We start from the raw sequence: 17,188 nt of genomic DNA, 5'->3' as shown, positions 1-17,188 counted from the left end.
ACCAAAAGAGTCCATCAAAAAATACTGTTCATCCCAACACATCGATATCTCAACAGGCCCTCTTTCTCACTGTCGTGGTGAGTTCTGCATTCTGTGGGCAAGGAATGTTCTTTACCCACAGATTTCTGTGGCGTACATGGATTCAGGGTCTGGACTATTTCTCTCTGCATGGCTGTGTTTTACAGATACCTCACATGTGCTTGCTGTCTTGTACTTGCTGTGTTTTGCACCTTGGCCTCGGTGTAATGCTGTCTTGTTTGGCTGTATTCATGGGGATTATGTATGATTGAATGACAAACTTCAATTGAATAATTTTCTTTTTGATATCTTAGTCATCATCTTGTTTTGATTATCACACTCCCAGTGCCTTATTCTGTCTGGCAGCTTAAATTTAAATGCATTAGTCATTCCCTTAAAGAGGAAAAAGAGATGTTGCCTTTAAATCCATGACTGATGGGTGTTACCATTCCTGTAAATCTTCACTGCAGTCTTTCCAGGCTTCTATATTTCTCTATTCTATTGTACTTTATAATACCTTCTATAATCTGGTTGCCAGAATTTAGAAAGCATTAAAAAGTACACAGCACCTTAAAGTACCAAATAAGCACACAGTACTCAAGCTTTATATGGAACATAATTTCACCTCTTACAACTTCTGTTTGTAGAGTCATAGAAAAGTACAGCACAAAAATTGTCCCTTTAATCCATCTAGTTTGTGCTGAACCATTTAAAATGCCTCTCTGGGTGTAGGTCCCATCGATCTGCACCAGGACCAGAGCCTTCCATACCTTACTATCCACGTACCTGTCCAAACCTCACTTAAGAATTTAAATCGAGCTCGCATGCATCACTTGTACTAGCAGCTTGTTCCACCCACTCATAACCCTTCTGTAAAATTAAACCTTTGTGCTTATTTTGGCTTTTTAAAAACTCTCAGGCTGATTTTGTTGATTTATTTTTCCTCTCAAATCTTTTTGTTCCTCTACCAGATTCTTCATTTCTGAGCAAAATTAGTTTTATTTTTTAATGTAGTTGGCATTTGTGCTTGTGAATTATCTGGGAAACTTGAGATATTCTAAGGAATTTACATGTGAATTATTTTTATGAATTTGAAGGCTTTGTTTCTTTTAGTGGAGGAATATTAATTATTCTGAAACATCTACAGACCAAAAGCTCATTTTGTTTAAAAGAAAATCCAAATCGATGATGCATTGAGCTCCTGTCCAATAGTTTGACCAAGATCTCATTCTGTCTCCATCATTTCTAACAATCTCCTCTTATTTCATGTATTCCTAAAGCTCTGCATGTTTTTATACAAAATCAAGATGTGTTGCTTTTCTTTTTCAATATTTTTATTAATTAATTTCTACATAGAAGAATACAGAGTTCAAGAAAATACATATTATAAAACAAAAGAAAGATATAATGCATGGAATATAATACGTTTGACAAATCTTACTGAATTTTTTGAAGAGGTTACGAGAAACTTGATGAGGGTAAAGCAGTGGATGTTGTCTATATGGACTTCAGTAAGGCCTTTGACAAGGTTCCACACGGAAGGTTAGTTAGGAAGGTTCAATCTTTAGGTATTAATATTGAAGTAGTAAGATGGATTCAACAGTGGCTGGATGGGAGATGCCAGAGAGTAGTGGTGGATAACTGTTTGTCAGGTTGGAGGCCGGTGATTAGTGGTGTGCCTCAGGGATCTGTACTGGGTCTAATGTTGTTTGTCATATACATTAATGATCTGGATGATGGGGTGGTAAATTGGAGTAGTAAGTATGCAGATGGTACTAAGATAGGTGGCGTTTTGGATAATGAAGTAGGTTTTCAAAGCTTGCAGAGAGATTTAGGCCAGTTAGAAGAGTGGGCTGAAAGAAAGCAGATGGAGTTTAATGCTGATGTGTGAGGTGCTACATTTTGTTAGAATAATCCAAATAGGACATACATGGTAAGTGGTAGGGCATTGAAGAAAGCAGTAGAACAGAGAGATCTAGGAATAATGGTGCATAGTTCCCTGATGGTGGAATCTCATGTGGATAGGGTGGTGAAGAAAGCTTTTGGCATGCTGGCCTTTATAAATCAGAGCATTGAGTACAGGAGTTGGGATGTAATGTTAAAATTGTACAAGGTATTGGTAAGGCTGAATTTGGAGTACTGTGTACAGTTCTGGTCACCAAATTATAGGAAAGATGTCAACAAAATAGAGAGTACAGAGGAGATTTACTAGAATGTTACCTGGGTTTCAGCATCTAAATTACAAAGAAAGGTTGAACAATTTAGGTCTTTATTCTTTGGAGCATAGAAGGTTGAGGGGGTACTTGATAGAGGTATTTAAAATAATGAGGGGGATAGAGCGAGTTGACGTGGATAGACTTTTTCCATTGAGAGTAGGGGAGATTCAAACAAGAGGACATGATTTGGGAGTTAGGGGGCAAAAGTTTAAGGCTAACACAAGGGGGAATTTCTTTACTCAGAGAGTGGTAGCTGTGTGGAACGAGCTTCCAGTAGAAGTGGTAGAAGCAGGTTCGATATTGTCATTTAAAGTAAAATTAGATAGGTATATGAACAGGAAAGGAATGGAGGGTTATAGGCTGAGTACAGGTTGGTGGGACTATGTGAGAGTAAGCGTTCGGCATGGACTAGAAGGGCCGAATGGCCTGTTTCCGTGCTGTAATCGTTATATGGTTATATAATAATACCAAATACACTATATTTGAATCACCTTACCCTATATTCATGTAGATTAGATTAATTTGTATGTTGAGAGATGAATATATATATATATAGAAAAAAATCTATACCCACTACCAAAGCCGAAGCTGTTTAGTAAACAGAAAAAGAGGGAAAAAACCTTATCAGATAATGAAATATTCTATTAACCAGCACCTGTACTTTAACAGGAAATCAAAGGCTTTGAAAATAATTCAAAAACGGTCCCCACAAATTTTGAAAATCTTGGTTAGATTCAGAGATTGAACAGTGAATCTTTTCTAAATTTAAGCATGCCATAACTTCCCGTAACCACTGAGCGTGATTAGGCGGAGCAGTATCCTTCCATTTAAGCAGGAGCATCCTCCTCGCCATAAGAGAGATTAAATCCAGAATGTGCAGGTCAGATGTTTTCAAAATTATATCTTTCCCAACAACAATACCAAATAAGGCAGTCAAAGGATGAGGCTTAAAATTTACTTTTAAAAGTACAGAAAAATTTTGGAATACCTCCTTCCAATATTGTTCAAGACTTGGGCATGTCCAAAACATACGAATGAAGCTTCTCCATTGTTACACCTATCACAGTAGGGAAATATATCCATATAAAAACGAGATAGCTTATCCTTGGTCATATAAGCTCTATGGACCTCTTTAAATTGTAGGAGGGAATGATGGGCATTATAACCAGTTTAAAAATTTCATTCCAAGTTTCTTCAGAAATTTGAAGTCTGTAAATCTTGTTCCCAAAAATGTTTGATTGTCTAAAGAATCATTTCTCATTCCCATCAACATATCATAAATATTGGATATCGAACCATTATAAGAAGATTTCAAATTAAGAACTTCATCTAACAAGCTCTTATCAGGACTTTTAGGAAATGTATATAATTGAGATCACAAAAAGTCTCTTAATTTGTAAATATTCAAAAAAAGTGGATTTTTGGTAAACTATATTTAGTTGACAGTTGTTCAAACGAAGAAAGACTTCCTCCAACAAACAGATCCTGGAAACATTTAATACTCAGTCTTATCCCATTGTTTAAAAACTATATCAGTCATGGGGGGCTTAAAAAATAATTGGAAAATGGGACTAGAAAGGGAAAATCTCAATAAACCAGTGTTTTCTAAATTGTATCCCGATCCTCAAGATATGTTTAACTACCACATTATTTTACTTAAAGATAAAGGAAGTGAAGATCCCAAAAGAGAGATGATAGAGAATTTATCAACAGAGTTAGCTTCTAAAGAAACCCACCCTGGACAGTCCTCATGATTAATATAATATAACCAAAACGTAAGATTCTGTATATTAACTGCCCAATAATTAAACCTAAAATTTGGTAAAGCTAAACCTCCATTCTTTTTAACTTTCTGGAGATGAACTTTATTCAGTCGAGAACGTTTATTTTTCCATATATAAGAGAATAAAATAGAGTCAAGAGAATCTAAAAAGGATTTAGGAATAAAGATGGGTAAGGCCTGGAAGAGATATATAAATTTGGGTAAGATATTCATTTTAATAGAATTAATTCAACCAATCAATGATAACGAAAGAAGCAACCAATTTGATAATGTTCTTTTTATATAATTTAATAAAGTAAGAAAATTTTCTTTAAATAGTTACTTATAATTCTTTGTAATTGTTACACCCAAATAAGTAAATTGGTTTCTTACAATTTTAAAAGGAAAATTAGTATTAGTTGATACCAAATTATTCAAAGGAAAAAGTTCACTCTTATGTAGGTTCAATTTATGTCCAGAAAACTGGCTAAGACGAGAGAGTAGAGAAAGTGCAGAAGGTAACAGAGTCTCAACGTTAGAAATAAAAATAAGTCATCCGCATAAAGTCAAACTTTGTGGGTAGTACCCGTCCGCAAAATACCAGTGATATCACTAGATTCTCGAAAGGCAATAGCTAAGGGTTCTAAGGCCAGGTCAAAGAGCAAAGGGCTCAAAGGACAACCTTGACTAGTTCCACGTTGAAGTTTAAATGGTTTAGAATTCTGAGAATTAGTAAGAACCTGAGCAGAAGGAGATAAATAATTTAATCCATTGAGTAAAATTGGGCCCAAAATTAAATTTTTCTAAAATTTTAAATAAATAGTGCCATTCAACCTGATCAAAAGCTTTCTTAGCATCTAAGGATATCACACATTCCAATATCTCCTTAGAAGGAGAGTTGCTTTTAAATTTGCTGATATTTAATAAAAGCTATGTTTTATCCAAAATGGGTTATAGCCAAATTAGAATTTTAGCTGATTGATGGGATCCATTGCTCATCATCAGTGATGAGTCTCGATTTAGCCTTCCTGCATTGAAAGCTTGGCTGCTCAGCGTTTGGTCCCTTCTGTAATTTTCCAGCACCTTTCAAAAGTTCATTTAGCATCAGAGAATCTATGCAGTATACAACTTGACATTTGCACTCTTGACAAGGTTTCTTGTTTTGTAGATACTCTGTGAAGAGTCAGAGTTTCAGGTTATATATTGTACTGTATACATTCTCTGATATTAAAGAGTACAAATCTCAGGCTCATTTTTTTTTTCTTATCTCTGTTTCTTACATGCATTTTTCAAGAACTAATGATTGTCCCATAGATACTGAAACAAAGGCAGTTCCAATGTCCAATCCAAGGCTGTCGATCCTATACATTGGACCTGCCTGAGCTTAGGTTTAATTTTATAGCACTTAACCCATCTGTATTTATTTGACTTCAACATTTTAGCCAGTCAGTGAGGGAGATGAAGGCTGCGGCCCATGTCTTGCAAACTGTATGGAGTTACAAGGAGTTGAGAAACCCTTTGCATAAAGATGGTTGGAACAAGTCCCACTTTCAGGTATGGGTCATCTTTTCAATATAACTGAAGGTTTGATTATCCCTGCATGTTTGTGGTGCTACTTTGGAGGATAGATTAGCTGAGTACAATACACAAGGTTATAGCAAATTGTGGAGTTATACCATTAGTGTATTATGAACTCATTCATCAGATGCTACAAGACCCTCTCATGATGTAATGTTTCAGTTTAACGAGCCATTTACACTGCATTAAAGATTTAGCTTCATTTTCTCACGTTGAAACATCAAAGCAAGACAAAACGCATCTTTTGTGCCAACGACCAACACAGTCCGAGGATGTGTGTCTTTGCAATGTGGATAGAAACTGGAGCACCCGGAGGAAACCCACACGGTCACAGGGAGAGCATGCAAACTCCTTACAGACAGCAGCAGAAATTGAACCCTACTTGGCAACTGGTTGCACTGTAGAGCATTAAACTTGAACTTGTAGCAAGGTCTACAGTCCCCTTATTTAACCCACCTCTAAAGTCCCTTGTTTGACTTTTATTATCTAAATTTAAAAAATCTTTGCGTTCCAAGACAAGAGGGCAAAGGTGACAGTAAATATAAAAATAAATGTGCTGGAAATTCTCTACAAACCAGGCAGCAATAATAAGAGGAAAATACCGTTAATGTGGACCGATCATCAGAATGAGAAATATTTGCCATGAATGCATTTTAAATCTGACCGGCTGATAGTGTAGTGAAGTCTGCACTGGACTTTGAGGCGAGTGGTCTTGGGTTTGAATCTGGCCAGCTCCTTGAACACTTTCTATCTGTGTTGTGTTGAGGATTGAGCTAGCAGCTTGGCCTCATAAAAACTAAAAAAGACAAATGTTAAAGAAATGGCAAGATTGCCGCCTGATGCATCATTAGGCACAGAAGAGAATATCAATTTTGAATCTGAACAGAAGATTTGTTTTAATGCCAACTTGATATACAGGCAAATGATTTTAAATGTGATGTCAAGGGTTCCTTGGCAAACACTTACAGTCTAAGTGCTAAAGACACACAGCATCTGGCAAAGGGTCTTTGACCTGAAACGTACTCTGTTTCTTCCTTTAGACAAGCTACCTGATCAGCCGAGTGTTTTCAACATTTTCTATTTTTATTTTGGATTTCAACACATGCAGTTCTTTGATTTTAATCATTTAAGTGGTAGTTGGCAGTTGTTGGCCTGAAATTGGGAACAGAAAAAATAATTTTAATCTCTGAATTAAAGAAGCCTGGGATTTGTGTCAGCCAATACTATGTAATGTTGTAATATATTCAAATAATTTTGAATAATTCAGAAATCTGTGATAAACACAAGAAAGTCTGGAGATGCTGGAAATCCAAAACAACACGCATGCGCATGCCCACACGCAAAAAGCTGGAGAGACTCAGAAGGTCAGACAGCGTCTATGAAAAAGAATAAACAGTCGATGTTTCAGGAGAAACCCTTCATCAGCGAATTGTAATCCCTGATTTGGTGTTGATGTGTTTCTCACCTGTTAAGAGCTCAGAAAAATTGGATTCCCAATAGGATCTTAACAATCCCGAGATCTCCTCTTAGTCTGAGATTGGGAGTGTGCCAATAAATCAGAGCTCTGATTCTTAATGATGTCTACAAACTGGTTTCTTGCAGAATATGTGAATATACAATCTGTTGCAACAAACAGTCTGTTGGAGGAACCCTAGTGGGTTGAGCAGCATCTGTGGGAGGAAAGAAATTGTTATTGTTTCTGATTGACAGGCTTTTAACTCAAAACATTGACAATTTCTTTCCTCCCAATGTTTTAGACTTGGATTATTGGTTCATTATTAGTGTGTGCTTGGCACATGTGAAACCATAAATAAAACAGATTTTTAAGGTGTTTTTGTTGGGTAAGTGAGATTGTTAAACTACTTTCATTTTTGCTATATGTAGCCAAATGTGACTACGCTTCCCAAAGGAGCTAAAACTGGTGGAAAGTCAAGTGGTTATGATGACAGCACCCTGCCATTAATTGAAAGGAACCAGAAAGATGGTGAGAGTCAATTGCCAGCATTTAAGTATTGTTCTATCTCTGTTTTATCTGTTGATTTTTGCAGTCTGCCTGCAATTTGGTTTTGAATTTTGGAAAATGGTAAATCTTAAAAACAGACTGCAGTCACATAATTGTCAGCCAATGAGTTGTTAGAGAGGTTGGGGCGTTGGGGAGGGGGGCATGATTGATGGCAAAGACCTGTTTCTTGGCAAACCAAACCAATTTACTCATTAACTTTAGAGGAAACTTCTCAGTACAAGTAATGTAATATTCTTCAATGAAATTTAGTGAGTAGGGCATGATTATGAATGAATTAAGTGGATGGAATCAGTCTGAGTCACTTGCAGCAATGCACATTTGATTGACAGGAATTTCCCTGCCTTTTATTTATTTGTTTATTTATTAAGATACAATGTAGAACAGACCCTTCTGGCCTTCGAGTCATGCTGCCTGATAACCCACTGATTTAATCCTAGCCTAACCACAGAACAACTTACAATGACCAAATAATCTACCAACCAGTACGTCTTTGGACTGTGGGAGGAAACCAGAGCACCTAGAGGAAATCCGCACAGTCACGGGGAGAATGTACAAACTCCTTACAGGCAGCAGCGGGAATTGAACCAGGGTTGCCTGTACTGTAAAGCGTTGTGCTAACCACTATGCTACCATGCCTGAACTTTCTATTCTGAGGTCTATTAAATATCATCCATTATTTAAACCTTATCAATAATTTTATGTATTTATATTAAATTGTCTGGCAGAACCTTCTTTATAGATCATTGTCTTCCTATGCAATGTTCTAGCTATTTATCTGTTAATGTCACCATGTTGTTGAGGAGCTTCAACTGACTCAGTCGACGTGTTCAAAGTAAATTTATTATCAAACTACATACGTCACCATATACTAATTTGCAATCCAATTTCTTGAAGGCATTTATAAAAAAAAGGAATACTATAGAATTTATGAAAAACTATACATAAAGACTGGCAAACAGTCCGCCAGTGTATCAGAGTCCAGTTCATTCTGGGACACTACTGTCTCAAGTAATGATTCTGCAGTTGCCTTATAACAAGCAACATCCAACACCTTGTCGTAATATAACCGTATAACAATTACAGCACAGAAACAGGCCACCTTAGCCCTTCTAGTCCGTGCCGACGCTTACATTCACCTGGTCCCACTGGCCTGCACTCAGCCCATAACCCTCCATTCCTTTCCTGTCCATATACCTACCCAATTTTACTTTAAATGACAATACCGAACCTGCCTCTACCACTTCTACTGGAAGCTCATTCCACACAGCTATCACTCTCTGAGTAAAGAAATTCCCCCTCGTGTTACCCTTAAACTTTTGCCCCCTTAACTCTCAAATCATGTCCTCTTGTTTGAATCTCCCCTACTCTCAATGGAAAAAGCCTATCCACGTCAACTTTCTCTATCCCCCTCATAATTTTAAATACCTCTATCAAGTACCCCCTCAATCTTCTATGCTCCAAAGAATAAAGACCTAACTTGTTCAATCTTTCCCTGTAACTTAGGTGCTGAAACCCAGGTAACATTCTAGTAATCAACAAAGAAAACTGCGAGTGAGTCTGAATCATTACTTATTAAATTAAATAAGTAGTACAAAAATGAGAGCCAGAAAAGGGGGAAAAAACCGAAGTGTTCATAGGTTCACTTGATTCAGAAATCAGATGGCAGAGAGGAAAAAGCCGTTCTTGAATCATTGAGTGTGTGCCTTCAGGCTCCTGTATCTCCTCCGTGATGGTAGCCATGAGAAGAGGCATGTCCTGGGTGGTGAAGGTCCTTAATGATGGGTGCTGCTCTTTTTGAGGTACCGCCTTTTGAAGATGACTGTCTGAGGCCTCCGTCGGTCAAGGTTGACCATGGATACTGCATCCTAGCTGTCTAGATACACAAGCCTGGACAGTACAATATGGAGAGCAAGCTGTTACCCACATAGCAAGCTCCCCCTTCTCCACGCATCTGATGAATCCAAAGGAACGGCAGAGACCGATACAGTTTGGTACCAGCAGTGTCGCCAGAGTTGCCGGTCAGCATTGAACTCAATGCAGGACTGCCTTAGGGACCAGCTCTGGATTTTTCCCTCGAGGTTCACTCCCTAAGCCTTCCCCGTGAGTGGGTATAGCCAAAAGGCAGCAGAGGTTTGAGGTCAGAGTTTTCCTTCTAGCTGAGCTGCCAACCATAGCTGATGAGCCCCATCTGCCCGAAGCAGCTGGTTTTAAGATGCCAGTAACCTGCCTTTGCCTCTTCTGTCAGTAGAAATGGTGCTGCTGGGCTTAGTAGCTATGCCACACATGAAGGCCAGGAGCTGGGTATTTGGGACCCGTGGCATTGGGAGCATTTAATAGGTAGTGGGAGCTTGCCCTCATTACCACCCCGGCAGTAGCAACCTTAAGGAACCATGACTATTGAAGATGAGTATTTCCTTCTCAGCCTCAGGAACTGTAACTCCCAATCATATGAATGTGTATTTGGATCCTGGCTGATGGAGGATCAGATAGATTAACCCCCTGATCATGCTCCACCTTTTGTCTGGAACTTAGCAACAGACCTGGAATGATAAATGTGCTTATTTCTGTTATTTAATAAACCTTGAGCTTACAGAGGAAGTGTCCAGGTCTAGCATAGATAAGCCTCCAGTCCCAGCAAGCTCAGTTCTGCCCCTGTTGTAGAAGAAACTGCAACCTGCTGTTCAACTTGTATGCATTTTACAATCAAAAACGTGAGAAATTCTGTCGATGCTGGAAATCCAAAGAAACACACAAATTGCTGAACTAACTCAGCAGGTCAAGCAGCATCTATGGAAATGAATAAACTTGTTGACATTAGGACTTTCCAGTCTTGAAGAAATGTCTTGGCCCAAAACATCAACTGTTTGTTTGTTCATTTCCATAGATGTCTGACCTGCTGTGTTCCTCCAGCATTTTATGTGCATTATTTTAGAATCAAGCTGTTTTCCAGTGTTTGAAATTTTAATGAAGCATTTGATTTGTACAAAGCTGCATGTTGAACTGTTTTCTTTAATATTTAAGGGTTTGCTTTCCCTTACAATTTCCCAAAGAACTTCAGTGAAGAGGCGATTAGTTTCCCAAGTTCACCCATTGTTGCTCCATAACCTTGTACTAGACAGTCAATTAAACTTTTCAATGTTATTACATTGCAACTTAGTTCTGCAAGAATCTAACCCACTTGCAAGGGAAGTCAAAGAAGAAATGAGGTGCTTTTTGTTGTGTTAGCGGTCTTCTGGACCCCTATGGACATGAAGCTCAACTGTATTTTTACTTAGTCCAGTGAAATGATGATATCCTGTTTAATAAGAATAAAGATTTTTTGCTTGACTCGTTGCAATTTCAGTTTGTCTATTGGCAAGTTTTGAATCTCTCTTCGACCAAAATCACTGAATGAACAAAATGGATGTGGACTATTTTCTAAGTTGGAGCAAATTCCGAAATCGGAGGTGCAAAGGGACTTGGGAGTCCTTGTGCAGGATTCCCTAAAGTTATACTTGCAAGTTGAGTTAGTAATTCATTTGTTTGTTATGTGCCATATCATATGATGTGGGCAATCCTGGTAATTCCATGACCATGATAGTTTTTGGAAATTTTTATTACAGAAATGTTTGCCATTGCCTTCTGGGCATTGTCTTTATCAATACCCTTCAGAGATTGTCTGCTTGGCATCAGTGGTTGCATAGCCAGGAATTGTGATATGCAGCATCCACGACTTGCTCCCTTGGCTTCACGTGGCCCTGATCAGTGGTGGTGGTGGGGGGGGGGAGGTGGGGGGAGGCTAAGCAGGTGCTACACCTTGCCCAAGGGTGACCTGCAGGCTAGTGGAGGGAAGGAGCGCCTTATACCTCCTTTGGTAAAGACATATCTCTACCCCACCACCATGGGTTGGGAGTAAGGAAGGCAAATACAATATCATTCATTTCGAATATAAAAGCAAGGATGTAAAGCGTAGATGAAATGGAGATTATGTTCCCAATAGTGGGAGAGTCTAGGACTGGAGGGCACAGTTTCAGAGTAGAACAGAGATGAGGAGGAATTTCTTTAACCAGATGGTGGCAAATATGTGGAATTCATTGCCACAAATCAAACTTGGAAGGCCAAAACTTTGGGTATGTTTAATTTAAAGTGGTTCTTGATCAGTGACGGTGTCAAAGGTCATGCAGCACCTCGCACTTGTCTGCATTGAATTCCATCTGCCATTTTTCAGCCCATTTTTCCGGCTGATGAAGGCCTCTCTGCAAGCCATGATGGCCTTCCTCACTGTCCACTACACCACTATTCTTGGTGTCATCCACAAATTTGCTGATCTAGTTAACTACATTATCATCCAGATCATTGATAACGATGACAAGCAACAATGAACCCAGTACCGATCCCTGTGGTACCCCACTAATCACAGGCCTCCAGTCAGAAAGACAACCATCTACTACCACTCTCTGGCTTCCCCCACAAAGCCAATGTCTAATCCAATTTACTACCTCAGCTTGAATGCTGAACGACTGAATCCTCTTGACCAGCTTCCCATGCAGGACCTTGTCAAATACCTTACTAAAGTCCAAGTAGACAACATCCACTGCCTTGCCTTTATCTACGTTCCTGGTAACTTCCACAAAAAAACTCCTATAGGATTGGCTAGACATGACCTACCATGATGACTATCCTTACTCAGTCCATGTCCATCCAAATACTTGTATATCCAGTCCCTGAGAACACTTTCCAATAACTTTCCCACAACTGATGTTGGACTCACTAGCCTGTACTTTCCTGGTTTATGTTTAGAGCCTTTTTATATAGTGGAACAACATTGGCTACCCTGCAATCCTCTGGGACCTCTCCTGTTGGTAAGAATCATTTAAATATCTGTGCTCGGGCTCTGGCAATTTCTGCACTTGCCTCCTGTAGGGTCCAAGGGGAAACCTTGTCAGGCCTTGGGGATTTAACCACCCTGATTTACCTCAGGGTAGTAAACGCCTCCTCTATGATCTGTACAGAGTCCATGAAGTTGATGCCGCTGTGCCTCAATTCTATAGACTCTATGTCAGCCTCCTGAGCAAATACAGATGCAAAGAATTCATTTAAGATCTCCCCCATCTGTTTTGGCTGCACGCATGGATTATCAATCTGATCTTCCAGAGGACCAATTTTGTCCTTTGCAGTCCTTTTGCTCTTAAAATAACTGTGGAATCCCTTAGGATTCTCTTCCGCTTTGTCTGCTAAGGCAACTTCACGCCTACTTTTAGCCTTCCTGATTTCTTTCTGAAGTGTTCTGTTGCATTTCTTATACTCCTCAAACACCTGTTCCCATCTGCCTATACCTGCTATGTACTTCCCTTTATCTCTTAACTAGGGTCTCAAGATCTATTGAAAACCAAGGTTCCCTATACTTGTTATAGTTACCTTTTATTCTGACGCATACAAGCTTTGTACACTCAAGATTTCATTTTTGAAGGCTTCCCACTTACCAAGTACACCTTTACCAGAAAACAGCCTGTCCCAATCACACTTGCCAGAGCATTTCTGATACCATCAAAATTGGCCTTTCTCCATTTTAGAATCTCAATCCATTGACCAGACTTGTCTTTTTGCATATTTATTTTGAAACTAATGGCACTGTGGTCACTGGATGCAAAGCATTTCCCTACACAACCTTCTGTCACGTGCCGTCTCTCAGCAAATCCAGTATCTCACACTCTCTCGTTGGGACTTCTACATATTGACGAAGGAAACTTTCCTGAACACATCTGACAAACTCTATCCCATCTAGTCCCTTTTACAGTATGGGATTCCCAGTGGAAAGTTAGAATCACCTACTACAACAACCTTGCGTTTCTTGCAACAGTTTGTGATCTCTCTAAATCCCTAGGACTGTAGGATGGTCTGTAACATAGCCCCATTAACATGATCATATCTTTCAGTTCCACCCGTAACACCTCACTATTTGCATGCTCCAGCCTGTCCTGACAGAGCACTGCTGTAACATTTTCCTTTAATCCCTCCAGCTCGGAATCCTAGAATATTGAGCTGCCAGTCCTGACCCTCATGCAACCAAGTCACACTAATAGATACAATATCATCTCATTGCTGCCATCAGGACAGAGGCACAGGAGCCTGAAGACACACGCTCAACTATTCAGGAACAGCTTCTTCCCCTCTGCCATCCAATTTCTGAGTAGACGCTGGATGAACATTACCTCACCACTTTTTATATTTCCTATTTTTTGCACTACTCATTTAATTTAACTACTTTATATACGTACTGTAATTTAGTTTTATCTGTTATAATGTATTGCATTGAACAGCTGCTGCAAAGTTAATAAATTTCACGATGTATACCAGTGTTATTAAAACTGATTCTGATTCTAAAGTAGATGCCAGGGACATGAATCTGAGATGAGCTTAGTATTAAAACGGGGTTTGAGCATTATTTTAATGCAGGGTCCGAAACAGAATGCGAAAGGCATTTTTGGGAGAATGGCTGATGTTGGGAGAGTGACGGGATGAAACTAGTGTTGGATGGAATCCCTACACCAGGGGTTCCCAACCCCTTCTATGCCTTGGACCATATCATTTAGCAAGGGAACCCTTGCCCTCGGAATACCAGAGGGTGACCATCTGTAATGAGATGTAAATCGAGCAGCCATTTGTAGCTGCATGCTTGCAGCCCAGGATGTATTTTGCTGCAGTTCTGGGGCAAACTTGGCATTTACAGTGTGAATACCTTCAACGTAAGGTCACCTCTCAGCCTTACTAACGGTGACTCAGTCTCTGTTCTCTCATAGCTAACCAAGGAAGGAAAACCATTTACATAATTATTTTTTATTAGTGATAATGTTCTAATCTGTTTTGAATGTCACCAGCAGATGGTCTAATTATTTCAAATTAATTATTTTTATTTGTTTTGAGTGTTTTGGAATGACAGTTCTGTGACACCTTGAAGTAAATTTAAAAGTGAGGCAGCTGTTGGGCCATAGAGTTCTTGATGAGTTGTATTTAATGAATGAGGTCAATGTAGATATCTTCTACCCAAAGGGTAGACCTTGGCTTTCCTTCATCCATTAAAGAGGAAAGATAAAGATTAGCTTTGTTAATCACATGTACATTGACACTTCGACTCATACAGTGAAATTCATTTACATTGTCAAATCAGCAAAGAACGGGCACTACGCTAACATGTCATGCCCACAACTTACTAACCCTAATCCTAACTCTTCATCTTTGGAATACGGGAGGAAGCTGGACCACCTTGTGGAAACCCATGTGGTCACAGGTCCAGGCAGTGGTGGGAACCGAACTCTAATGGGTGGTCACTGGCACTGCAAAGTGATCTCACTAACCACTGCACTAGCAGCCACAATAAAGCATGTATTGGTAATGCTGTACAGTTGAGGAAGCAGATTAGTTGCAGTTGTCTTATGTCTGATCAGAAAACGAAGGGAAAGGAATGTATTGTCTGCCAATTGTGGAAAGGTATAAAGACAAAAAATAAACCCTGTGAAGATGGAATGAAGTTTACAGGCAGGAATAAGCAGTGAGTTTGTTTTTGAATTTGTAATTAAGGGTATTTCTCGTTCTTTCTCTGTATCAAGCCATGCTTCCTAAACAGATTTGTGATTGCCACGTATTTCTGAAGCGATTAAAATATTTGAACTGTCAGATTCTTAGAACCTCAGAAATGCCCTGCAGTTCCTCAAGGTTTTGACATTGGATGCTGGAAGTTTACTGGCTTCAGCACAGCACGTAGCTTTTTTCCATACTAGGAGCCTCATGGTCAGTTCTGTTTTTAGGTAACAAATGGTCTGGTGAAATGATACCCATGGAACAGTTTGGTCCAGGTAAATATGGCTTTGAATTCCTCTTGCTCTTGTCCTCAAGAATTCCTCTTGCTTGCGTTCCTCATGTCCACGCTTTAAGCAGGCAGAAATGATATTTCAACACCTAATCTATAAGGCAGCATGCATTTTATTCTTCTCAACAACTATATTTTAATTTGGCACCAAATAAATAAGCTAACAAATATTTTGCTTTAATTTGAGATGGAGTCCTCAGTAAGTGATTTAAATTCCCTAATTAGAGCTCAGATATTTTAGGGTGTGGTCTGTTTTCAACTTACATTGCAGTGTTTGAAGTAGCTACAGGGGCATTTCATAGCAGTTCAACTGCGCCCTCTGGCTGTGCAATATGGTACTGCAATAAGCTGTGCTACGACATAAATGCAACACACTCCTGGTACTTGAGACCTGAAGAAAAAAGTAAGGCAGGAAATGCTTAGAACACAAAACAGTATCTGTAGAGAGATGCACAGTTAACATTTCAGATGGAGAACCATCGATCAAATTTTCCTATAGCACTTTCTAACTGAACTTGGAAAATAGATAAAGTTGCAAATTATTTTGACTTGTCATTTTAAGTTTGGATTAAGCACTTTGTAATATGTTGAATTCCACTGATTTTATTGATATGTACTTCAGACTTTTATTTAGCGATATGGCACATTAACAAGCCCTTCTGGTCCAGCGAGCCCGTAACACCCATTTACACCCACGTGACCAATTAATGTACTAACCCATATACTTTTGCAATATAGAAGGAGTTGAACACCCAGTGGTCATGGGGTGAGTGTACAAGCTCCTTAAGGGCAGCAACAGAATTGAACCCAGATCACTGGAGTTGAATTAGTGTTACACTACCATACCACCCCTGTTACTTTCATAATATCTTGTCTAAGAATTTTTCTACAATGGGCATTTTGATATCCTAAGACTTAGTGTATTATGTCCATCAGATGACTATATCTTTTCACTGCATTGTATAAGACATAGGGGCAGATTTCGGCATTTCAGTCCATCAAGTCTGCTCCACCATTTGATCATGGCTTTCTTCTCCTCGCCTTCACCCCATAATCTTCGACACCCTTACTAATTAATTTCCCATCAACTTCTGCTTTATATATACCCAATGACTGGACTGCACAACTGCCTGTGGCAATGAACTCCACAGATTTGTTACCCTCTGGCATTCTATACCTGCCTCTTTCTTATACGTGGCTTAACTAATTTTGTTCAAAATCTGCTTGAGGGAGCAGGGGCGGTGCCTTGGTTATTCCATTGTCTTCACATGCACTGGGTGCTAAGCCTTAACTGGATGGGAATTTGTCTGGTTTCTTTAACTGAAAATGTGATGTTCTTTATGATATAAACAGCACTGGATGACAAATTAATTTTTATACTGCAGAATGCTTATTTGAATTATATATTTGTCACCACAGATACGTATTCTACTCTTGATCAGAGCGAGAAAGAGCGCAAGTACAAGACTACAGATATTTCTGGGGACGCCTTTGAACGGCAACCATTGCGGGTAGGGTTCATTACAGTCTTCCAGTGCAATGAATTAAAATGCTGTCACACATAGGAGGCAGGTCTTGTTGGGACAATCATTTCGACATTGCCTTTGTAGCATGTTTTGTTGGCAATGGCTGTTGTTTATGGCATCTGTTTGTAAAAGCAGTTCTGAAGGGAAAAATGACACTTGTTTTCACTGTCATAGTTGGTGATAACCTCTATGCTTTATCTGCTTTCTTGCTCCCTTACA

General features: G+C 39.2%; 1 protein-coding gene across 14 annotated transcripts in view; it reads left to right on the top strand.

Annotated features, from left to right (window-relative positions):
• The window catches only part of arvcfb (ARVCF delta catenin family member b), a 538,706-nt gene that overhangs the window by 506,753 nt on the left and 14,765 nt on the right, over positions 1 to 17,188 (top strand). For 11 of the 14 annotated variants that reach the window (XM_073051882.1, XM_073051883.1, XM_073051884.1 and 8 more), the window contains 4 exons: positions 5,439 to 5,550; positions 7,459 to 7,558; positions 15,382 to 15,429; positions 16,863 to 16,954. In XM_073051882.1, coding sequence (XP_072907983.1) covers positions 5,439 to 5,550; positions 7,459 to 7,558; positions 15,382 to 15,429; positions 16,863 to 16,954 — 352 coding nt within the window. Of the gene's footprint in view, positions 1 to 5,438; positions 5,551 to 7,458; positions 7,559 to 9,100; positions 9,149 to 15,381; positions 15,430 to 16,862; positions 16,955 to 17,188 lie in introns of those variants that run through there. The other 3 variants (XM_073051890.1, XM_073051892.1, XR_012099693.1) reach the window with 2 other exon arrangements.

Source organism: Hemitrygon akajei, chromosome 7 (genome assembly GCF_048418815.1).
Source record: "Hemitrygon akajei chromosome 7, sHemAka1.3, whole genome shotgun sequence".
In the NCBI taxonomy this organism is placed as follows: domain Eukaryota; kingdom Metazoa; phylum Chordata; class Chondrichthyes; order Myliobatiformes; family Dasyatidae; genus Hemitrygon; species Hemitrygon akajei.
The sequence above is the reverse complement of the archived record's forward strand: the minus strand, read 5'-3'. Positions and strand labels throughout refer to the sequence as shown.